Source organism: Molothrus aeneus, chromosome 6 (genome assembly GCF_037042795.1).
Source record: "Molothrus aeneus isolate 106 chromosome 6, BPBGC_Maene_1.0, whole genome shotgun sequence".
Classification (NCBI taxonomy): domain Eukaryota; kingdom Metazoa; phylum Chordata; class Aves; order Passeriformes; family Icteridae; genus Molothrus; species Molothrus aeneus.
In genome coordinates this window covers 26,003,694-26,029,730 of record NC_089651.1, presented here as the reverse complement: position 1 = coordinate 26,029,730, position 26,037 = coordinate 26,003,694, and the positions used below count along the sequence as shown (strand labels likewise).

The 26,037-nt window shown below is 39.9% G+C and overlaps 1 protein-coding gene across 1 annotated transcript in view; it reads right to left on the bottom strand.

Annotated features, from left to right (window-relative positions):
• The window catches only part of LOC136558214 (cytosolic phospholipase A2 beta-like), a 66,876-nt gene that overhangs the window by 24,301 nt on the left and 16,538 nt on the right, over positions 1 to 26,037 (bottom strand). The window contains exon 10 of the mRNA XM_066552534.1: positions 6,059 to 6,269. Within this exon, the coding sequence (XP_066408631.1) occupies positions 6,059 to 6,269 (211 nt within the window). The remainder of the gene's footprint in view (positions 1 to 6,058; positions 6,270 to 26,037) is intronic.

Here is a 26,037-nt window from a genome sequence, read left to right as displayed (position 1 = left end):
GGTGACTAAAAACACAATCAAACCACAACTCACACAGGTCTCTTGACTTGATGTTCTTAGCTTGTATGATTCTTACAGAAAGCATGTGGATGGGGCAAAACTTCACCTGCAGAGAAAACAAATGCAATAATTTGATCAGCTCAGAATGCAAAAACAAGATGTATTTTGAACAGTACAGGGGACAGTCTGCCCATGTCTGTTTGAAGTGAGGTGACCACCTTCAAGTGGCAGTACACCACACTGAGATGAAAACACAGCAGCACACTGGGCTGTTTGCTAAGGAGCTCGAGGAAATGAAGACAGAGAGAAAACACAGGCTCAGACAGTGGTATGGAAAGCTTTCTTTATCACCCCAGAGGCACTTGCTTTCAGGCAACCTGATGTGTGTATGGCCATAGTGATGGTTGTACTGCCAGCACCCCAAGGGTCTTGTGCCACCCATAGCTCAGAATGGGGCCTTTGGAAGGGGATATTAGGAATTGCAGCTGCCTGCCCAGGTCATGGCACAGCTGACCTACCTAGGCTAGGACATGGTACTTACCAAAATATGCTATAAACATCTGACTTTTTATCTGAGCTAAGATTAAATTTCTGTGATGCTTGTAAATAGGGCAAGCTCACCAAGTGGCCCTGCTGACTTTGAGGGATCAGACCACAGGCCCAGCAGAGACCCTTCAGACAAAATAAAAAGTGCTCTGCTTTGCAGGTATGATATCACAGAATTCCATATCATTATGCATCCTGAAAATACATAATGGGAATGGAAGCACTTGCCTTCCAGACATGAGATTTATTTCTATCACAGGCAGGCTATCATTTTAACACTACTTCAAGTTACTTGTTCCTGATTCTTAACAGTTAAAGCTTTCCAGGCTAAGCTATTCAGAAAATACTTGCCATTTTCAAAAGACATTCTGAGAAGCATGAATGAACACATATATAAATGTAACAATCTTAATAACAGAAGCAGGGAAAATACTTTAATTTTTTTCAAATTGATACATTTAAATTTCCTTTTAATTTTCTGCTAGGTTTTTTCAGTTTTTCTGCATGCCATACTAGCATGACTTGTCAGCAATATTAGGAAATAATAACATGCAGTTATTACAGTCCCACTACCACTAATAAATTAAAATTAAAGCTTAAACTACCAACTGAAATACTTCTATTTGCCTAAACAGGGAATCTCATTACACCATCACTAAATAATTTGATAATTTTATTTTGAAAGTTAGCAACATGACTAATTTTCCTGACAAGGAAATTATTAACACTGTAGATACAAACTGTTGGGAAGGAGGAACCTCTCTACAGAAAGAGTCACTTACTACAGTTAATCTGAAATTCTTTTAAAATGAGGTGGAGACTATTATTGGACATGTTTATTAGAGGTGAGAATAGCCTGCATTCAGCTTCATTCTGGCTTGTTTAGAGGTAAATTACGTTACATAAGACATATATCATCTGAACTGTGAATTAGCATGTTCAAATAAAGGCCTAATATTAAATTTTATTATGTCACTTAAAGTTACATACTTTTAAAATTCAGATTTATATTTAAGAGCTGCTCTGACCAGAGAAACCCTTGTTAAATCTATAAAATCACTTTATTCTGTCTCTTGGCTTGTATAAAATTGCAAAGCAAATTTGGTTTTGTGTGACAAGAACTCTTTCTAGTATGTTTTCCTCCAAATTTAAAACTGACATATTTAAAACTTCCTTAGTTTAATGCATTGTGGACATTACAAGTTCTAATTGGGACACTTCCATATTATTCCAGTTGCCTGCTGAAAGAATTTGACTTCAATATTCCTGTGCAAATAGTTATTTATCATAGAACTACCAGCTGGAACACTCACTCAGCATTCTTAGTGGTTTTCATTTACGTGAATTATTGGATTATGTAGACAATTACAGAGGTGACGAGTTTTAATTAATATATTAATTCTTAGTCATTTTGTAATCAACTTCTCCCTTGCTCAACAGAAGCCCAAACCATTCACAGAATCTGCCTTCACTGAAGAAATACATGTTGGCATAATTTTTGCTTTGAAACATTTCGTGATGAAAATTTCCTACTTATAAAAATGGTGCATCTGCAGGTCATCTTCAGAGTACTCTCAGATGTGACAGATGTTGTGTTTTCATCCTCTGCCACTACAGCCAGAGTGCCTCACTCCTTCTCCCTTCCCCTTCCAACAGCATTCACCTTCCTTAAGCATGTCAACATTTGCCAAATGAAGGAAACATCAAAGGGGATTTTTCACTCCTCCTGATTCGGTGCAGCTTAGTCCTGGTGTGATTGCAGGATAAAAAGCAAACAGATTCAGATAGGAAAATGTGGCCATAATAAACCCCGAGGGCTCTGTAAATCCCACAAGGAAGCCAGAAACCATCCCTCTCCGAAAACTGCAGTTACTCCAACCTGTGATAACCATTCAGAAGCCGGCTAATTCCTTTTTTCATCAGATAAAGACAGAGCTAATTTTCTTCAATAACAGTCCAGAGCAGACCCCCTAGGGTCTGATTTGGATGGTGTAAAACAACATCTTTGTCTGAAAGTGCTGGTACACCAGAATACCCTTCTAGAAAAAATAATTACAGTTAGAGGTACCATTTGCTAGTTTCATAATATGAAAAGCAACATGTAATTTCACAATTAATGCAATTTGATGAGTGCAGACACCCTATCCAGACAGCCGTGGACAGACTTGCAGCAGTATTGGTCTTGTTGGTTTTAGTTCACTTCCTTGGGAGAAACATTGTTTCTTGTACAGGCATGCAGAGACTAACAAAACCCCTCTGTAAACATCCAGAGACAAAGGCAGCTTTCCCAGAAGCACATCATCCTATTTCTGCTGGGAAATTACTAGTGTGACACTGGGGCCAACAACAGAGCGCAGGGTTCAGCTACCTGTGTATTGTTGCATCCTAAGCAATTACACCCCAGGCCAATAAATAGTAGCATCTCCAGAGTACCAAAGGGAAGGCTAAAACTTGGGGAAAAAAAAAGAAACGAACAAACTTCTTTTCACTTGACAGAACTTAGCATTAAACTATATTTCTGTAGTCTCAAACCAAGCTTTGAGGGAGTAATTTCTGTTTAAAATACAGAAGAGTCAGTAATCAGGAGATAAAACTAGCCTGTCAGAATTGCCACAGCTGTATCAAACCTTAACACATGAAAATTCACATCTGTTGCCACCATCTCCTTGATTGTAACAAAACATGCTCACTGATTTCCTTCCATAGGAATGTTGATCAACTCTGGAAGGGCACATAAATCTTTTGTTTACAGGCAGTTAGTCACTTAAGGCTTCATTCCAAAAAGACAACTTTGAGCATATGAAATCTTAAAGCTCATAAATATTGAGGAGCCTACCAAAACAATCTGTGGATGGCAGTAAAAGAAGAAAAACCTACCAAGAGCTTATATGTTTAATTTCAGTCTTTATTGCCCCTCCATGCTGCTACTAGAAGAAGATCACAAGGCCACCTTCACTACAAAGTCAGTATTCTAGGGAAGTTTTTGCAGTCTGGGGACTTCATCCCATAATTCCCTGTTCTCTTTTTTTTTAAATAAGTCCTTGGTTTGTACATGTTGGAAGGCTGATTGGAATGTCAGTGTTTCACTCTCCCTGCGCCAAGCTTAGACAGCTCTCTGAGCAGAGTTATTACCATAGGATAACACCAAATTATATTAAGCTTTAGAGGAGGATTTTGCTGTCTTCTGGCATTTTGATAATAGCTGTAGGATTTGTCACTCAACTTTATACATATGTTTCAGACATGAATAATAATTTCTTTCATGGATTACTTCTTCTTCCAGTGGTATACTAGAAGCTGTAGAATATCTTGCCTACAAGATCTCACACCAAATGTAATTATTTGGCATATTCTTACCATTATTTTATGTTAGATACTGAGGATTTGGTCTAACAACAATTTGACAATTTACCAAGTTGAGATTAAATCTATAAATGTATAAACTATAAGAAAGCTTAATGCTTAATTACCAGCCTGGTTCTAAAGCACTTTCTTCCAATAGATCCTCTAACATCTAGTATGGGCTATTGGCCCTTCCATCAGTGAGAACACTGCTAGAAATTTGTCTTTCCAACCAGCTGCCTACTTTCATTAAAATTAAAGGGATGAAAAGTTCTAGTGGAAAAAGAAGTGAGTGACTGAAGAAATATAGAAAATTATGAAAGTCTCATTTTGCTTGGGAATCACAGTTGTCCCAAATTTTATCATTGGAAGTTGAACAATTAGTGAGGAAATCTAATTCACCTTACAAACATATACTGTAATTTCATGTAATCACTGATGGATTACTTTAAGAATCATTAAGGATTTGAGATGTATCTCCTTTTCATATATATCAGTCACCTCTTTATATGTGTGAGTGGGTCCCTCAGGGCTTTGTATTGACAAAATTTCTGAGTATTTTTGCCAGATGAAAATTATTCCATAGTCTGCAAAATAAAATTTCTAAGGAGGGATTATTCTTGTCTGAGCAGAAGACATTGCTACAAATATAAGTAGTAAATTAATACTGACAATCACTTCCGTGTCAATTTGGTAGCTCTCCTAAAGTGCGAAAAACTAACTGGGAGGTTAGGAGATCTTCCTATATAGTTGCAAGTATCCACATATTTCTAAACATGTGGGTTTTTTCATGTAAAAGAAAAAAAAACCCTCTATTCTTATTTCCATATCTATTTACCACCTTATACACACTGAAACACAGGCTTGCCTGACACAACAGCAGAGCTACCTGCAGTACTGAATTAATCTCTTTCCTTGGGAACAGAAGCTTTCTGACCTGAAACTATGCTTGCACTCAAACCTTTTGGCAGTGGTGCCTATTTACCAGGAGTCTGTCTGTACTCATGGAACATCAGTTGCAGCACTGGGATGAAATACAAGAACTTTGTCATTAAACTTTCTAGATAAAATTATACCTGAGCTATCTACCCATGTATCAGCTCCAGAACTGTCTTACTAGATACAACACTGATCTTTAAAACTGACAGATAATATTCATATCTAAAAAAGAGAGATATGTCTGGATCTAACTGGTAGATGGACTAGATACAAATTTTATCCAGAAAGTACATGGCATTTACAACTCATTTTCTCTTCCTGAATGCTTGTATATTTTTAATCTATCCATTAAGCCATCTGTTCAAGCTACTGGTATTTTTCTAATCTTTGCCTGTAAATATTACCATGGCACCATTAATGATCTCTATAGGCTGTAGCATGTAACATTGTTTTTTACTATATTTTAAGCCCTTGAATGTCCATATATCTTTTATTTGTTGCAAAATTTGATGAAGGATTTGATACATAAAGAATGATTATCTGTAAGTAATTCATGCCTTGCATTCCGACACCATGTCAATTTTTTTTAAGATACACATGGGAAAAGCATTTTCAGCTAATAGTTCTGTTGACTTATACTAAGCGCCATCAGTTAAAATCTCTGAATGGAACTTACAATAAGAAAACTCAAGTCCAGACATGAAATACTTCCACAAGAATTGCAAAAGCTGTAAACAGTACGTTAAAAATAGTTAGATCTAAACAGGTCAAACAGGTCATTAGATGTCTCCCCTGCAGCTAAAGTAATATAGATTATGCTTTGTTGCTAGATAAGGCGGTTGGTTTGTTTCAGCTGGGGCAAGCAATGAACATGTGCTATCCAAAGAAAAGCACCTAGGAGGGCTAAAGCACTTTCATTTTACGGAAAGGTAAACTCTTCAAGAGCAGCCTCCTCTTCCTTCAGGGACTTCACTCTGGCATGTACACCAAGGACAAAGCAAAGTATCCCATTTGCTCTGTGCTTCCACTGAAGCTCGCTGACATATCAGTTACTGGGAGGGAAAAGAGGAGAGCAGAGAGGCTGCAAAGCTCGGGATGCCCCTGCCCCACCACAGCAGCCTCTGCATCCCAGCAGATGCAGGGAGGAGGGAGTTGGCAGGGAGAGCTGGAGCAGAGAGGCCCGAGAGCAAGGAGCCCGGCCACGGCGACGCGCGTGGCTCCGCTCTCTTACCTTGGCTGGTGGGCTCCCCATGGCGCCGAAGATGGCGGCAGCGACTGAAACCCCAATTTGGTTAACAGATTTGTCAGCTGACAAACAGGTTGGCAGCTTGTTGTGCTGCTGCTGCTGCTGCTGCTGAAGTAACCTGAAGGACACATATAATTTATACAGGCGCCGAGCTCCACCCTCTGCCTCCTCTGTGTGGAGGAGAGCCTGCCTACATCTGAGAGGGAAAGATCTGCAATGTCAGAGGTGAGCAGAAAGGCTGACACTTTTTGTATTTCTCACAATTTGCTATTGCCCCAACATCCTCCCAACAGGTTTTGGGTTGATTCTGACATGTTCAGAAAGTCTTCCTTCACTCTCACCTCTTCCACAAATCTAGGCAGAAGATTAATTTTCAGTAGCTTTTAAGTTCTTCCACAAATACTCCACGAAAAAGAAAAAGTCAAAGGGAATGGACAACCAAATCTCACCTATTACAATCTCTGGTGGGAGACCAACCCACTTCCAAGTGCTCTTTTCAACTTTTCCTACAATAGGGACTCAATATATTCCAAATACATTTTTGGGAATCCTTCTGACAACCAGTAAATCACGAGTCCTCAGCTGGAAATACCTACTGGCTGATCACCTGGCCAAGGCAGAGATGCTGGTGAAATTGAGATAAATATTGACAGAGAAAGGGAAAGCTGCATGCCTTCTGGCCTTTTTCCCTCTACCTGCTACTTATATGAATATGATAACTTGACATTTCCCAACTTCCCATCCTGTTCCCTCATCAACTTGCTGTTGACAGTGCTGGGTCAACAGGGCCTCCCTGAAAATGGCTGGGTCCTAAGGCATCCCTAAAGATGGCAGAGGCAGGGCTTCCTCCACTTCTCCCATGTCTACCATGACCTGCTGACAGGGTTCCTGTCAGGACATTGCTCCAGGCAATCAGCTCTGTCTGTACCTTTATCCACACTTGCAATTTCATGGTGTACAGACCCAGACTTGGAAAAGGCCTGGAGGCCACCATAAGTTTTCAGTAAGGTATGTACTCACTGAGGCATAGTAATTCCAGACAGGATCAAGCCTCACAAAACAGCCAGTGGACACCTTAAACTAATGGAGAATGTCAAGAGTTAATTTTCATCAAAGAGTATGAATTTGGTTTTTGACAAGTGAAAAAAAAATTAATTATAATCACAATAGATTGTTAGGAAAATAGGTTTACCTAAAATCTTGGCTTCAGATTTTTCATGAAAGTCAGATACACACTGTGGATCATCCACTTTGTAAAATATTTTCCACAAAAAACTGACACCAGTTAAAATCAGTTTTAGGCAGATGCTCCTGGGCTTCTGCAAGTGACAACCAACCACTCCAATTAACATTTTGCAGACTCTGCTTTGGAAAGTAGCACTGTGCTCACCACCAGGGAGGACTAGATGTACTAGGTTGAAATCTTTGAAATACTAAGAAGAAAAATATCTCAAATAAAGATCTGGTGTTTACATGCAGTATATCAAAGGGCAGTAACAAAGCTCACAGAAAAATCAACCAAAACTCATTTGAAAGCAATGTGGAGTTCAGAGCAATTAACTGTGCAAGCCTGCAGGACTCCTGCAGTAACACTGCTTTAACAGCCTCACTTGGGCATTTTTATAGGACCAGTTAAGACTGCAGTGCATACACTCATCTTTCTTCCATGAACACAGGAGTCTGTAACATCCCATTTCCAAAGACAAGGAAAAAGCAGAGAATAAAGGAAAAGAGCACTATTCAGAGAGGAGTCTTGGTTTTCCACTTTTGAACTGCTGTTGCAGCTTTGATCAGACAGTCTGCTGCTATAGTGAACTGAGAGACCAAAGTAGGACATTGACAAATTTACCTCCTAAACAGAAGGCAAGTGGAAAACCAGCCAGAGAACAATGAACTCCACTCAAAGAATGGTATGTCTGCCTGGAAATAGAGCAACGTATTAAAACAAAACAGCTGTTTTAATGCAGGGAGGCCCATGTCCTAATGGAACAGGAAAGAAGAAAAAAAAGCTCCCAAAATGCTTTCAATCAAGGTGCAAAAGTTATTTTGGAGACCTATGGAACTAATTTTTCCAATAACCCCTCCAAGAACTTAATGTTTCCAGTAAATCAGCATGGCCAAAATACATAAAACGTTTTGTGTTTCTTGTCAACAAGCACACTGACAACTACTACATCCATTTTCTCCCGGACATCAGGAGATGGGCTATGTGACATCAGGGCTTGCTGCAGACATTAAAAATGTACAGCATGTGGAAAGTAAGACAAAGTCAGCTGCGTAAGGAAGGAACAACAAAACCTAAAGGGTAAACCTGAACCAAAGAGGGCACATCAGAATATGTCAGTGAACTAGATAATAACCAGGAAACAACCTCAAGATGGTACAGAAAGTCCTCCCCCTCCCCTTTTTAGAGGGAGGACAGTCATCCCAGGCTTATACTAGTGGAGTTAGGCTCAGAAAATACAATACTGTACCTGCAGCAGCAGATTGTAAAAGACAGTTCAGAAGATTAAGAGAAGAGATATTCTAGAAAGATTTTACTTGTTAATTAGGAGAGTCTCATTCCACATTTGTGACCAAATCTTACTTCTTTTCCAAACTACTATTAAGAAAGTACTTGGAAATAAGCTGGGGTGGGGGAAGAGATAAAAAGACATATCAAATTACAACGAGGTTAAATTGGTTCATACGCTACCTGTTGGCATTTGGATAATGCACACAGGAGACTGTGTGAAACAAAATCAGAATGGAAGGAATGCAAGCCCATGCTGCAAGCTCAGCACGAAAGAAATAAAAGTCAATTAATATAGCATTCAGCTACATACAATTTACCTAGTGGGCTGCTCACTAACTGCCCCTTGCAGGAAGCTACTAAGCTGCCAAAAACCAAGCAGTAGAGTGGCAGCAACTCCAAATGATTGTGAACTGGACTATCCTACTGGTGGCATAAGCTGTAAAGCTAACAGGGACAGAACCTACAAAAGATACAGAAGTTTCACTTAGTGGAGATCATCATTTGCCCCAGCAATGGCCCTGCAAAATTTCAAACTCAGCTTTGGTGTACAAAAACTGCCCTCACTGAGGCACTGTCTTCAGAGTCCTTCCATCCTTGGTCCCAGCAGCTTCGTGAGGAAGGATGGCAGTTACCAGAGCACACTCCTATAAACATCCCATAACTTTGTTTCAGAAAAGTTTTTCATTCATCCCTTAATTTCATTCATCCCCATTTTAAATAGAAATAAGTGATGGCTCTTTCTAGGGCTAGATGCAGCCACACCACTGAGGAGGTGGAGGTGGAAGACTGCATTTTGAGGAGATGTATTTTTTTGCCAGACACAGACAATGGGAGATAACAGTCACTTTCTTTTTGCCTCATAAGTCAGTCTGTAGCTTGTTCAGCTCAGTGACTAGATTAGGAAAATTATATTTATCTAGGAAAAGAAATGTGTATAGTCAAATTCAAACTACATTTTTTTAAATGTTCTCAGAAATTGAGGGAAAAAAGTAATTTTTTCACTAGCTCATCACCAAAAGATTTTTTCCATACTTGTTTTCTTTAACTACTGGAAAAAATAATCCAAACAACAACAAAAAGTTTATTAAAGTATATCTCAATTTTTCAATTCAAAATTACCACGTGAAACTAGGAGCTATAAAGCAAGCTTCAGAAATGCCACATTTAAACATGTAAAATTTAATTGTGAAATAAAAGCTAATTTTTCATTGTTTTCCCCTTGCCCCATTCTGAGCAAACAACATAGCCATTCTGAAATTATTTTAGAACTTTAAATACTTTCCAAACAACAATTTTCAGAACCTGCTGTTAATTAGAACAAAACTACAGGTTGTCTATCTGAGCAGCAATCAGGTGATAACATTTGTAAATGAACTGTCCTTCTGGCTATCAACATCCAGCCCTGTTTCAGAAAAGTAAAAGGTGTTATATCCTCTTCCCTATCTCCTGAACCACTGTTATCTTAAACAAAGACTTTATACAGTAAATCCAGTATCACTGGCTCTTTTTCCTGGCCAGAGTAAGGGAGCTACTAATTTCCTTAGGTGCTTTGCAGGTGTGGTTGTAAATATGGCAAGATAGTGATCTTTGCAGCTTCACCACAGGAGGAAGCTGCTTATTACTTACCTGGGGTATCTGAGGACTGCAGTGTTACCTTTCCAAGACACGTCAATGTAGAGCCACACATTGAAACCTACTGTGTTTATGTTTAGAAATTGTTCTTTTATTTTAAACCAAGCGATTGCAGAGCACCTAACTGAAATAATAATTGAGTAAGATATTTCAATGTCATTCCGCTCAAGCCAGTTTCTGAAACCTTTATCTTTAGATCTTATTCAAATAGTCTGACACTGATGTCAGTATAAAATTGCTTGTGCAAAGACCTCAGAAGAGTTAGGTAAGTATTACACTTCACCACTTGGCTGACAGGAACACTTGACTTATGGTTATGGTATTCAGCTTCAAATTATCACAAGAAGGGTTTCCTTCAAGAGGTAGGGTTGCCACTTACCTCTTGTATTTATTTAATGGTCGCTTTTTTAGAATCAAGAGAGTAACTCTTGCTTTCTATTATTGTTTTTCAGCCTCTATGACTGACTGTTTTTTGGGGCAGGATCTACTAAGGACATGTTTGCTACTGAAAGTTATTATACTGGGCAAGAGTAATTAAAACACAAAGGTTGCAGTGATTGTATGACACATACAGCATCATTTCCTTTCTGTTTCTGTCCAATTCTCTTTCAGCTCTGTATGTGGGTTTTTCAAGGTCCAACCTTTACCTGAGCACAGCCCTTAGATGTTGGCTGAGAAAGAAATAAAAAATATACAATAATTTATTTCAAATAATACAGAAGTCATCAAGGGTTCAACTAATGCATTCCTACCAGTACCTTATTGTCTCAGAAGACCTTCAAAAATAGCAAGACTAAAACAGTAGCAGGCATCCTCACTGTGCTATTCTGTAGGTTGGTATTGCCAGTGGGTAGGCTTCTTAACTAAAGCTAGCATCAGCCAACCAGCCAAAGCTAGTCCTGGCCTAGGTAATTTGGAAGATTTTAATGAAGTGCAAATGTAAGAAAACCACTGAACCAAGCATAGAGGCAAGGCAAAGAAATATGGAAACAGCCAGTTCAGGGAGAACTGAATGCATTCAAGTTTATCACGACTAGCTCTGGAAATACCTGCAAAGTGCCTTTATAGCAGGCACACTGATCACTAACAAGTGAATGCTGACACAGAGTCCTTGGTAAATATCCAAAAATGTTCAAGTCTTAAAAATACCTAATGGCAAAATTTCATGTTGCAGCAGGAAATCTAAGAGCTAGCTGCTGCTAAAACAGGAGGTTTTACTCCAGTCAACCCCCAAGGTTAGAAAGCCCTGCTCCTACTTCACAGTACTGGCTCTGAACTCCTCTGGCAAAATGCTGAGCTCATTTGAGGGGCTGAAGCAACAGAAAACTACTCTTCTCCTTTTCCTGAGCAATTTCCAGGGCTGCCCTTCTGTAGTGGCATGCAGCCATTACCTCAGCTTGAGCTCAGCAGAGGTAATGTGACCATGGACAAGCAGCATTATCCATGAGAGCTGTCTAAATCATCAGAACTGCAAGGGAAATGAGTATCAGAGGTGGAAAACACATTAGACAATTCAGTGCACATTCCTGCAAGTGGATCATTATGCTCCACTGATCCCACCACCAGAAAGTCACAGGGCTTTTCACCACCTCTCCGTAGGTAGTGTAGGTCTTCTAAGTTTACTGAAAGACTGTCAAATTCAAAAACTGAATTTTTTCCTTTCTTCACTTATGTCCCTTTTTTTAATACAAAAACTCTAGACATCAACCAAGCTATATGAACAATTTATAATAAAATAACCAGAGTTTGACTTAGTCATTAGAGTTATTATGAGCCTTGCAAGCTTATTTACAGCAATTAAAAGCCCTGTGACTCACTTCTGGTGAATTATAACTTCTGACACCAGAAGACAACTTCAGGGGTTCTACAGAGGATTTGAATACAAAAGTTCCTTCGGCATTGATGCTTATCCCTGTAGAAAATATTTCTGATGAGAAAAATTTCTCGCTTAGGTGTGTTTCTATTCTTCCACTCAACTTGTAATATTTCTGTGACAAAAAGAAGTCAAAATTTTCCTAATACAGCAAATAGGAATTTGTCTTGCTGGGAGCACTCTCATCTTAATTCCAGTGGTATGAAAGCAGCTTTCTGACACCTGCTCCCCTTAAGCCAGCAGGGAAGGCAGACAAGTGTGAGCACAGCCTGGCACTTGAAACTCAGTGAGCATCTCAGCTGGTCTCAGGAAAGCTGCTTTAACCTGTGCCAAGGCAGAGTCATCCACAGAGCCTGATATTATCTCTGAATCTCTCTGTGTATGCATATTAGGTCAGGGTTAATTCCTCTGTTTCAGCAGCACATAAAACATGACACTTGCATAACACTGCAATTTTAAATGCTTTTGGTCTAGTAGAAAAAATATTTTTACAGGCACAAATCTTATTTAACCTCTTAACTTATATGATACTTTGGGAATTCTGAAACTCTGAAAATTTTTACAAAGTGCTTCTTGAAACCTGAGAACCTAGAATAGAAAATCATACTAAGGCCAAGAGAAATGTATAGCCTTCAGCATCTCAAGGAACTAGGGTGTTTTTAGCTGTAGGCCTCCCACATTCATGGTCTATGTGGCAGGTAAGGCATGACATGGCCAACAATAGCAAAAATTTTTGAGTAGGCCATGAAAAGCAGTGAGTCTGTTTAGAGCAGAACATTAAATTAAGCTACCTGCACTGCCTCATTTGGCAGAGGATTCCAGATCAATGTGCCAAAGGCCCAAAATTAGATCTCCTGGCTCTAGCCAGGAAGAGTCTGAGCTGGGGGAGATACAGTCACTCAGAGACTCTAGCTTCCAGGGGCAGAGATCTGATGGAAGACAAGATTTCAGATGATCACCTCTCCCATAAACAGCTCCAGGAAGCTCACCCATAGCCTGCCAACGCAACAGAGCACAAACCACTGCTGGTGCCCTCCCTGCAACACGCACAATTTGTACTCTGCAACCCTTCTCCACCCAATAGACACATTGCAAAGTGGCAGAGACCCTTGCTTTGTATGATTCAAATCCACTAATTGTTGGTCTTCCCTCCTGTGTAGTTACACACATACTGAATGCATTTGTCAGCCAAGTAGTAGCAAGCAAACTGAACCACAAAAAGGTAAAATGTCCTGCACAGTGCTGGGAACTGGAATGTTCATTCCACAGAGGAAATCATGTTGGCACACCTCCCTAAAAAGATTTCACTCCCATATATAAGAAAGATTTTGAAATATTTCTGGGTTGATGTCTCAGCTGACATGCCAGCTGTTTAGGCTCAGCTGTTTAGGCTCAGCAGCCCCCTGGGCATGCTGGGAGCTTCACAGCTAAGAGATCTAGGAAGATGGAAGCAAAGGAATTGACCAACAGCCTAAGAACATCTAATGGGCATCTCATTCACCTGCTGACCAGCCTAGGGGGTAGCCCCTGGTGAGTGGGAGAAGCCAGCATGTCCTGTCATCACAGAGTGATGGGTAGCCAGAGGAACAGGCCAGGTGGGTCAGCAAGGCATATGAAAGCACGACAGCTTTCCAAGCAGGTTTCCATGAAGCAGGAGAACCAGCCAGCCCAGCAGTACAGAACCCAATCACCATTTTCAAACAGGGAAGGGTTGCATCAGAAAAGTATGATGGGCTCTGCTCATCAGACACCGCTTCCTCACATACACTGCATCTGGGAATGGCGAGGACCTGACTGCTGATAACACACTGCATATTTCCTCCTCCTCCTCAGGTCTCATACACAAACAGCTGACAACATGGACAGATATGTGGAGCATGGAATGCCTTGTGCAACAACTTGCTTACAGTAAAAAGAGAAGAAAGGAAGTAAGATTTAAAATGGTAATGTACCCCCTGCTCTTTGACCCCATCATAAATCCTTTGTACATCTTAGGCAAGTTAGTGAGAAATTTGTTGTGAAATGGAAGTAGCAACAGCCAGTTCACCTGAGATCACAGAAACTGCTGCAAGCCAAAGGAAAGACAAACAAATATTGGAAAGAAAAAAAAAATATTCTGTTGTTGTAGAATACACATTCCATTTATGAACACAAATATTGTATACCGAGAAATTGAGTATATTCCCCATCAAGTGTCTATATTTTGGAAGACATCAGTTTACCCAAGGTCCAGGGAGCACCAAAAGGTCCACTAGTCATGGTGTAGATCAGAAATGTGTCCCACCCTCTGAATTAATGCTTTGAGGTGCTTCTTGTTCCACATTGTTTAACCTTATGTGGCTCTGAATCAAATTAAATGAATGGTTGCATTACATTATTACAGATGCAGCTAAATGCTGTTCACTTGTCCCAAGCAAAACATTCTTCAGCTCTGGGGGGAATAACCTGGAAGCCAAAAAGTTAATTAAGGGTTTCACATGGCACCGGGGACAGTCTGCAAGAAGCAGTGAGCAGGGCACCTTAATTTTCATTCAATATACTCATGTACTAGGTAGTCTCTATTAGTAACTCAAACAGAAGATACTATGGTCTCCATTGCAAAACCAAGAAACCAAGATACTGTAAAACAATTTGATGCTCTCCTAAATAGGAGTAGATATTAACAGCTATTAACAGCCCCTTTCATCCCCATCAATTGAAAGAAGAACTGTAGAGGTGAATACATGCAAGTCCATTTCAGACTCTTATGATAGATATATCTATTTGATATCTTAATTCTAGTTAAGGTCATGATCATTTGAGCTCCACTTCCTTCCTTCTGATATGTGTAGTCACTGCCATTATGTGGTCTGTCTGTGTCAGGACAGGGTTTAATGAAAAACATTCTAACAATGGAGCATCTTGGAGTTTTTATTGCTAGCTGTATAGAGTTCAGCAGAAGTAAAACCCTCATTCCTTACACTCTGTCTCCTGTCCCTCACCACTCCAGATTACTGAGGGGATCTAGTCAAAATTCAGCCAGTCAAAAAACAACCCACAGTAAAATTCAAAGCCATGTCTTTGCTGTTGGAAAAGATGTGCAAAAAGAGTAGGAGACATCTTCCTCATCTGCAGCTTCTGGTAATTCACTAGCAGGTCTTGTGCTTAGACAATTCCAACTTTTCTGCTATCCATTTAGGAGTTAACATATGCATTTAAAAAGCCAAAAGCTTTGATCTTCTTAGACACTTGCACACATTCCTCTCAGGAACAGTCTAATTGATATTAATAGGATAATTCACAAGTAAAGTGCCACCTCAGATGCACCAGTAGTTAATGAACTGGAGCACAACCAAACAGACAAAGAAATATACAGAAAACATCAGCCTGTTTCCCCCTCTCTGCTCCCTGAGAAAACCAAATGTATCACATTTTTTCCTAGGTTTAATTATTGTTAAACTCCTGTTCCTCGTATTTTTTCGTATGTGTTGGTGTTTGTGTTGGTGTTCATGCATTCTATTTAGACTACAGATCTTTTTTGGAGCAAGGTCTAAAGCTTTTCTGAGAACTTCTATCACTTTTAACAAATTACTTCTCTCTTGCCTTTTCGCAGTGCCACAGTGCCACAAATGTCAATAAATTCTATTTCTGATCTTGAAACCTGTGTTAAAGCTAAACTATGTATCTTCCCTCCTACACCTTCCTTTCACATGGTGACCCCTGACTTTTCTCAGCCTCCACATCACATTTCCCCCCATGTGATAACTAAATTTAAATTAAAACTGGATGATTCTCTTTTATGTGTAGCTCAATCAAACACGAGGAACTTGATTCAGGCATTACTGGGAAAAATGCATACATTGGGTAGGTCCAACTAAATATTCATAGGTGGTTTTTGGTTTTAAAATCTTTTTTTTCCATATTCAATATTTTCCTTATATATCAAACATATTTTAGAAACCTGTATTTTACCTATATCCATAGAATGTGATGGTCTCTGTGCTTCATAAAAAGCTTCAGACAAGCTGCTCCTTATTTCAAAAAGACTCGCTTTTTAATCTAACAGTGTTAGAAACTAACATTGAAATGCCCTTGGCACTGATATACAGTGCACCTCTTCCAAAAATATGGAGTACTAGAGATTCCCAGATAATACCTTGCACAAGACAGCACATAAATGCTTCCTCAGAAGGATCCTTGGTTTCAGGGTCTGAGGTTCATAAAACCACAAAGGAAGGAAACACCCATCCTTCCCCTGTTTCACAGCTTTCTTCCCTGAGCAAACATTTTGAAGGCAGTTCCTGGAGACAAACTGAAGAAGGATTTCCTCAGCCAGTTTCCATTTCTTATTGGTATTCCTATAGCAGAGGTACCAACCCCTCATTTGCATCTCATTTGTGTCAGAGCGTTTCAGTCTTTCCTGTTTATAGTTTATATGCCCTCATGGCAGCAGTGCCATTAGGATAATTATAGTTATGTTAGGACTCCCCTGCACACTACCAGGAGACGCTTTGTGTCTTAGATAACGAGGTCAGCAATTTCCAAGATCTCCAGAACAAGGACAAATTGTTTTGGCAATATGCCCAACTTACTCCCAAGCTTGACCTACCACCTTCCCCTACAGGAGACCCCATCTGCTCTTCTGCATTACTGTTTATACCTTCACCTTTAGGGTCTTCCTCCAGGATGAATCATACCATGTTTTATCCTCTTCAGAAGTTCCAATACTGAAGGCCACACCAGCACAGAGGCAAACGGAAAATTCTTCCAGTTAAGATAACCACAGAAGCAAGGGTGAGGGGGAAATAGAAGAAATCATAGGCCAAAATCATATCTGAGTAAGTTTTTCTAAATCACCATCAGTGGAACACACTTCTAAGCTGGATTTGCATTACAAGTAGCAAGAGGAAGCACAAAATAATCTGCTATTCACAAATGTACACACAATGGACTCACAAACAGCCTCCCAAGCCCTCCCATTGCACTGTTGCTGCCTCTGCAAGGAACAGGGCATCTCAGCTCCACTGTAACTTGTGAGATCTGACAGTCCAGGTTTTATTTAGCATTTAATCTCAGGTCACATTCAAGGCCAGCTAACACAGCTAATTCCTCAATTCATACCATTGCACTGAAATTCTGAGGCACCTGAATTTTCAGATCACCATGCTTTGTAGACCTAATAATTCTAAGTATGACTTGACTGTGCAATTAAATCGAAGACATGGCTCTCAAAACAGACATATTACAAGCGAATTCCTGGTCCAAACAGAATTGATAGTGAAACTATCACTAAGAAATACACATCTTAAACCAGAGCTGTCACGCTCAGCAGCTCTGCAGAGAGTAAGCTCCATACAAAGCAGAGCAGCTGGCTTAGGGAAAGCATTGCACATTACCTAATGTGCTAACCAGCAAAACAAAGCACCATGCACCCTCCGTGGGTGTTAAGCCACATGTATGCTTCCTATAAAACAATCATCCAACCTACGTGGTCTACCAAGGTGTTAGCACAGGGCCTGCTACCCCAGGCTCACTTGCCACTCACAAAAGAAACAGTGCACCCCAATACTTAGCACTGCATGAGATTTTGCAGCCTTTTGACACACCCTGAGCCAGATATCATCTCCTTGGCTAAGGCTTGTACTGTATCTGTACACAACTGTTGCTCTCACTGTTGCTATAGCTGTACATTATGAAACTCCTCAAATACGCAATACATCAGTTTTTGGCACAGCTCTCTTGAGCAGGTGTGTTGTGCAATGCATTCTTCAGAGCTAGCAGGGATTAAACAGCATTTTGTGGGTCCCAGGAGATGCAGTTTATATTGCTCTGAGCACCATAAGGCCAAGTTTGCTCTATTCAGCAGAGCCAAAGGCTGTTGCAAATTCAGATACACAAAGACAGAAGGAGAAAAGAACTATAACTGAAGTTTAGGACGAGTTCAGCACAGATGAATTTTTAAGTTTCCAACTTGCAACAATTTAAGATAAAGCTTTCTATACAAGCATGTTCCAAAATGCAGACATTTGGAGAAAAGTGTTTCTGGGCTAAAAATGTTCTGACTTATTCCAGGGAAGGTAACGGAAGCTGAGAAACAGATGTTTTGTGTAAAATATCTTCCTAAAGCTGTCCTATGTGAAGCTTTTGGGACACTTCTGCTGAAGTGTCTCCTTAGATAATACGACATGGTTGGGATACTTTGAAAACTTGGAATGGCTAGGCTTGAGTGCTAGAGGGTTTGGTGCCTTAAAACACAGTGACACCATGTGGCAAATAGCTCAAAATGGAAACAACGCACTGATGGAAAGGGCAGTGTACCATTTTCTCATTTTGGCTTTATTGAATTTGTCTTAGGCATGCTTGAAACCATATTAACTACTGAGAGCAAACTAGTAGTTTGCTCATCTGGACAGGTAAACAAAGCCAAAGCAAATGATCAGTTTGGATTTCAGCATATGTTCAGAAGTCTCAAGTTTGCAAAATTGTCCAGTAAAACCTATGTCTAAATTCCGCAAGTAAATACCCATAAGAACAGTTTGCACATATGTCAAAACATCATATTCACTTGGCAGATGCAAGCTACTTGTAGAACTATGATTCAACATTCTCAAAAAAGTGCATCTGGAAGTTGCACCTAAATATCCATGGTTTAATTCTGCAGTAGTATCACAAAACTTGCAATTAATTTTGAGAATGGAGATATATTTGCCTTGCTCTCATGGCTTGTTTTTCTTCCAAATAGATACAGTCACCCCCACTTATCTTTACAGATATTTCTGCACTAAGTATTTAAAGCCACAAGTGGGAATATTCCTGCTAGGAATGTTCTCAGTAGGTTTGTTATCACTCTGCATTATATAATATGATGACTGATGTGATGAATGATCTCTCCCTAGCACAGTCCTTTTTTCCATATGAGGTGCTGCATATTGGAAAGGTTCAGCTCACAACAAATGGTTCGAATGGGCAGATCTCTTTGAAAGACAGACACACACAGAGGCAGGCAAAGAAGCAGATGAAAACTGAATACAGAATGCCCCTCAAACAGAAGGAGAAAAATATATTAATTAGCTCTTCACAGGGAATATATTCACTCAGTAGTACTAATGCTCATTAAGAAATGTGTATTTTGAGGCAGCATTCAGAGCACCTTGCTCTCAAGGGCAGAGAGGAAGTGAAAATACAACAGTATGACTCCCAGTTGCACAGGCTTTGCAAAGTCAGTGTGCTATCAATGTTGTCTTTTTTGCTGATTAATTAGATTAAATGCTGGTGTCATTTTTTCTATTCCATACTGAATTCCTGGTGAGCAATTTATGTCAATACTATCACAGTGCATCTGAATGTAAATGAAATAGGTTAGTTTGAAAGGTGTTCTCAAAGGATTTTCACCTACATATATAATAGTTTCACCTATATACATAGCAGTTAGAGCCTAGGAAGCACCAGCTAATTAGATACAGGACTTTGACTGTTCAAAACAGGAATTTGAGCTGAGGAAGATTACTGGCCTGACCCTTCAAATTTTGTCACCCTGACTGGTGAGATTATGCCGCCATCTTGTGACCTGTAAATTTTACTCAGCCGCAGGTGACAGACTTTTTCCCCTAGACTGGGAGGACAGAGTACAGGATCTCCCTGGTACAGAGGTGCAGTAATGATGCTTTGAGCAGCTGAGCCTTCTTTTATTTTCACACCCACATTGTCTCTGCTTAGCTTTCTTATCTGTCTCCCACGGACTGCACCCTTCAATGTCAGCATGGTTGCTAAAGGAAGTGCTGTCCATGGACAGGCCAGAGTAGAGGTGACCCTGCAGAGGGGATGAAGCCCACATTTAAAGGACTAGAGGTTTGTAATAAAAGCTAAAGAACCTCTCTCTGCTGCCAAGATAATCATATGTGCTGGAAAGCAAAGCACATATTTAGCCAGCAGTTGAGAATTACAGTATACTCTGAAAAAAAATTTAAAAATATACATTCTGTAATATCCCATTACAGCTGGGAAGCATTATTATAAATTATTACATAGTTTTATGTATTGAGGATAAAATTTTCCTCTCCATCTTCTCGAGTGTAAAGTTTGTATATTTATGGTAACATTTTTCTTCCTTGAAAAAAACAGTGTTACAATTCACTGTATTCTGAATCTAAATAGGGTTGTTCCATCTGGCCACATTAAATAAAATGGCTGTATGTCAAATGGATATGCTGTTCCCTGAACAATACAGGCTTCAGCTGTGCAATGACTGCTTACCCAGCATTTTGAAATACCTGTAAAAAGGTTAGTGTGGCTGCAATCACATTGAAAGGCAAGCTGGGATCCCGTCTCCTAGTGACGCCTCGTTCTTTCCTTATACCCCAACCACATGTGCCTCCATCAGTGTATACTCCCACAGCACTTTTGAACTGAAGACACAAAATCAAGTCTTGAACTGCTGGCAATAAGAAATGCATGGCAAGGCAGGAGCAGGCACATACCAGGAACAAGCAGGTTTAAGGGCTCTGAGCCAGCAAGGCAGCTGCTCTGAGCTCAGATACATTTTGGGAGAGCCCATAGACAGCATGCACAGCTAAAAGGTTCCCTCTACACCTCTACCTGGAGACAAACCATCAGTCTTTCCTCTCTACCAAAGCCTCAACCACCATTACACACCCAAATCATATTTCCTTTCAAATTTTTGCTTGCCAAAGGAAACCAAAGCATCCTGCACTCAGTTTCTGATCAGAGTTTCCAGGACATACTGTATTTTCTTCAGGATATGGCATAGCAGAACAAGAGCTCCCAACTAGGTACTGAAGGTTATGTTTACCCATACAGTAAACCATGATTCTAGAATATGGAAAGAGGAAAAATGAACCTCTATACTCACCCAGCATCCATTTCTGTAACATGTTGATCACTTTGTCACCAATCTAATACTTGCAGGTGTGTAAAATCCCACTGATAACAATCTGAGGTCCTTCAGGATATGTGCTATTTTTTCTCATAGTAATCTCATGGTCAAAAGTCCTGGCGACAGTGTTCAGGACGCCACCTAGTGAGCTAAAACAAGAAGTGTTTAGAGCAGAGAGATAGTGCTGAAGAGATCCTTCCTTTCTTCTGACAGGGGTAGAAGACCAGCTTAAGACAGCAGAAGGTATTCCACTGTCAGAAAACCTTTACAAATCCAGACAATGTTCAGGGATTGCTGATGTTTTTAGTCCTATGGCAGTAAGTCAAGGATACATTGGAAATCCATGGCTGGCAAGGATATATCCTTTTTCTCTTGCAAACTTAATCTACATACAGAAATGTACAACCACATATTAGTGAAAGAGGTAATATTTCCCTATAGAAATCCTTGTCATATCAGCATTTGCATCTCCATATTCTTAAAGCCCAATTCCAGACATGCCAGATATTTTATTTTATTTCATTTTTAGATAGAATCCACCTCTGCAACAAGAGTTTGTGCTGGGTCTGCCATTTCTTCCTCATTTCACAATGAGGGCTCAAGAGCTACCAGAAGCATTGAGCAAGCCCTTCTGCCCTGAAGCAAATACAATCTTTATAATCTCCTCTCTCTTGCAGTAATATATCAGGCTCTTCCTTTTCTGATACAGTCTGCTCCCAGAATGGATTCAGGTTGCAGCAGCAGTCCAAATAGTCAGTGGATTAACAGAGGAATAAAGTCCATATCAGTGCTAAGTATGTTGTAGTTTGAAACATTACTAATCACACAAAAACCTGAGATCTGATCATTAATAAATTTCCTTTCAACATCCCTCATCACAACAATCTGATCATCTGTATTACAAGAGATACAGAATTCATTTTGCAAAGTTTGTTGAGAATAAGAACTCAACATAAGGCTGGAATTCTTCTAAAGAGAGACAAGAGGAAAGAAAGAAAGAAAAGCAGAATTCAGGAAACCTAATGGAGGAAAACAAACTAAAATAGGTGGAGAATAAAACAAAGGATCAGGAAGCGATAAACTGCAGAAGCTCAGACCTCTGGTAGTCTGGGGGCAACTGCAGAAGAGAATTTTGGTTTGGTCTGTGGCTCTTGCCTGAAAGTAGGTACCTGCTATGCCTGCTGTTTCTATAGTACTGGCAGAAGACAGAGCTGAGGCTGCTGCTACCACTTTCAGAGGCATAAAAATATTGAAAACATCCTTAGATATGCTTTCAGTTTTCACACCTCTTCAATGAAAACCTAAAACCCTTCAAGAAAAATCTTGCAAAGACAAAAGTATTCCTGACTGTCTCCACGTGGAATCTCGCACTGGAGAATTGGGGACCACAGGAGGAGAAACCATCATTACCATCCACAAACACTCCTCTGCTCCCAGAAGAGCTGTATTTCACACACTAAGTAACATTCTGTCTAGAATGTCCTGGACTCTGGGATTTGTACATGTGGTGACCCTCAGAAAAATCACTTTGTTTTTTGGGTGTAGCAGGAGGCTCTGTCCTCCAGGAACACCACCTCATGAGGAGAATTCTGCACTGTTCTACAGACAGAGTAGCAGGAAAGCAGCTGAGACATGCACAGGCACTGCTCAAGTAACAACCCTATGTGCACTGATTTACCCTGAACAGACTGCTGAGAGGCCACAAAAGCAATGTGTTTTACTACGTGAGCACTACATGAAATGACCCTGTTGTCAAACCTGGCTAGGAGCTGGAAGAGCTGCAGAGTATACACAGGATTTATGAGACTAACCTCTGGATTCCCCCAGAGCCCAGGAAATTGCATTCCTTTCAGATCTGGACTGATGTTCATTGATAATGCAAAATTATGTTCTTCTGCAGGGAGAAGAAAAGCAAAGCAAAAGCACTGGAAAGCCAAATAGCCTTAGGTTGGGGAACTGAGAGGAATGAAGAAGGATAACAACAGTCTTAAAAACTTCTACTCTCCTCTCCACCCAGCTGAAGGGAGAACCTGCACATGCCAAGTACTGGGAGCAAATTACTTAAAAAGTCAAAGCTATCTTTCTTAAACGTGTGATTTTGAAAGGCAGAGAGGTATTACCTGCCTCAGCCCATCATCATCCTCTGTGTGGTGTCTGTTATAAGGCTAATAAGGCAGACAGAAATTATAAAAATACCAGAAAGCAAATGGAACAAGCAGCAAATGAAGCAGAGAGAGAAGACAGCTCTGGCCTGAGTATGACTGAACTCTCACTGGGTGGTAACTATTAGGCACCAGTATTTTCTCAGGCCATGTAAGGAGATGAATGGGTTTGGCTTTTTCCAAGCAGTTCTTCTGCTAGTGGACAGTATTTTTTAGGCTATACAAAACACACCTTAGTAGCCAGAGACAACTGGAAAAAAAAGAGAGAAAGGTTATGTTTATATCTGCTCTTCCTCCCTCCTCTTTTGGGCACAGTGTTCCAGATGAATCAAGGGAGACACAGACAAGGCACAGCTTAAGCCATATATCCTAAGGAAGTTAATTACCAAATGACTAATTTTGCTTTCTATTATGTGAAAGGTAACTCTTGGTAAAATAAAGCTCCCATCTCATGAGAAAAACAACAGTACTTCAAAACCTATTGGTCTAATGAGGAATAAAATTTAAGCCTTTTTCCTGAACCCACCATAAGCACTAATGTACCAATAAACAGCAACCTGCTGACCAGAACACAAATCTGGGAAATGGGAGAACCTTCTCAGGCAAAGCCAAAGCATGAGCTTCAGCCTTTTAAACCCCATGGAGAACCCCAGCTTTTAGGTTAATGGTTATTTCAAGGAGACTTTTACCATTAGTCCTTAAGAGCATAAAACAGAGTTACTCAACTAAATGCTAATCTCCCCAGTGGGAGAAAACCTATTTCTTACATCAGAACTCTCTAGCAATTAGAGAACAAAAAACTACATTATTTGCAAGTCTGATGAGTGACTGGAAAATCTGAATGGAATCAACAAGAGTTAAAATAAATAAAATTTGTTCCTCTGTTTCTACATTGACCTCAACATGAAGGAGCTTGAGAAAATATCTATAACTTGTCACTAGAGCTACAGTAATGGAAAGTATTTATTACCTCTCCATAAAAGCATTCGTTCTCAATGACAGTAAGTGTACTAATAATGATGATTGCAAAACCCCTTAGTTGAGAAAGCAAACAAAATACAGATTTCAGTGACTTGTTTGTAAGTAGATCCTGTGTCCTGTGTTAGGATTCACCCTGTGGCTGAGTAATGGGCACTGTGCAGAGCCCTGGAATCCTGGAGCAGGCAGGGTTCACTATACACTCACCTCTGGCACTGCACAGTGAAACCATCTGATTTGTGGACATGAGCCATGGTACTTTCACTTGTACATGTCTGTCTTCTGCCAGAGGGAGATTTCTGCTGGAGAACCTACATTCTACAGAGAAAAAAAAGAGGACAAAAAAAAATGAAAACCCCCAAGTTATTACAAAACAGAAAACAGAATTTTTAAATCATATAATATCTCTACTTGGAAGTGACCCGTAATCTTTTGGTTTTCCTTTGCTTTTCACTCCCCATTCCTCACTTCCTTTCCAACAGACATTTATATATGCCCACACACTCACATACTTCCCTTGATGAGGGGGAGAAATTTAACAACTGATACTCCTTGAATGCACACTAACTTTCTTTTCTTTGTATGCATAATTTATGTACAATTTATACCTCTATTTTGGTTAATTTTTTATTTGTCTAGCTGGGTTACAATTTTGATTTTGGGTGCCCTGGAAGTGGAATGGCCTGGTTCATGGTCAGTGGGACAGAAGCGAAACTGTTAAAGATAGGGGAAAAAAAAGGAAGCAGACATTATATCCTCAGGTGAGGGAAGGCAGCCACAGAAAGAACAAGATTCCCCAGAAAGCTTCAAAGAGCAGAAGTGCCCCAGCACAGTGCTGATCTAAATGGAGCCTAGGAGGTCTCAGCTTTACAGGGAGTGGTATACAGACTGCCATGGAAGCAGTAAGTGCTGAGCTGTTTAGTGATTTGATGATATTTCCACCAAAAAGTACAGACCACTGACCTCCTTTTCTTCCACTACAACAGTAGTGATGTCATTAGTTATCAAAGTAGTTTTCTTGTGTCAAGATGACATATCTCTGATCTGAAATAACCCAGAGATGGGAGAATGGCTGGAGTCAGAGCAGTGTGCAGCCAAAAATAATCCATTTTGAGCTAGTGCTGGATGTTTGAGGATGTCAGAATGACACTGTCCAGGGACAGACTCGTGTAGATAGCACAGGATTCTTGATTCAAAACTACCTTGCTGAATTCATAGCATATTAAAATGATAGCAGGGTATTAGAACTTCCTCTTCTAGATGAAAGCAGAGATAAACACATGCTCTGTTCCTATCCAGGACATTTCCTTTGAACTATCTATCCAGCTTATCTCTTATCTGACATCCATATTTCACAATTTTCTCACTACTGCCAAATAGCTCACTGCTTCAGGACCAGATCCACTGCAAACAGGGGCAGCACACAATGAGCCACCAAGCACTCACTTCACTGGATACAGAAATGGATTCATGATTTACAATCAGCTGGACTAGTTGTTACAGACATAACTAAAAACTGTACTAGTTTCTTACTTATCTTGGCACGGTATGGCTCACCCCTGCTTCTCCTGATAACCCCATACATGTTCCTGCTGTTTCCTTCTTTGATGCAGCAGAATATTTTAATCTCCTTTTTGTTCTGTTTTGTTTTCCACAGGATTACCTCTTAGATCACTAACCAGAAAAAATGCATGACTGTCCCTCTGGGCAGCAAGAGTTTTTAAGTACTCTTTTAAGAGTTAAAAAAAAATGTAAAACCACACCTTTTACTGAAGTGATTTTAATGTAAACATACCTTCCCAGTCTAAACACAAAATATTGAAAGTTCAGCAGCTTAGGTAATTGAAAAGATACAATCCTAAAGAAATAGAATGTAACTTATTTACTAATTTTTCTCTAAGTACTATCCAGAGTCAGGTACAGACATTTTTA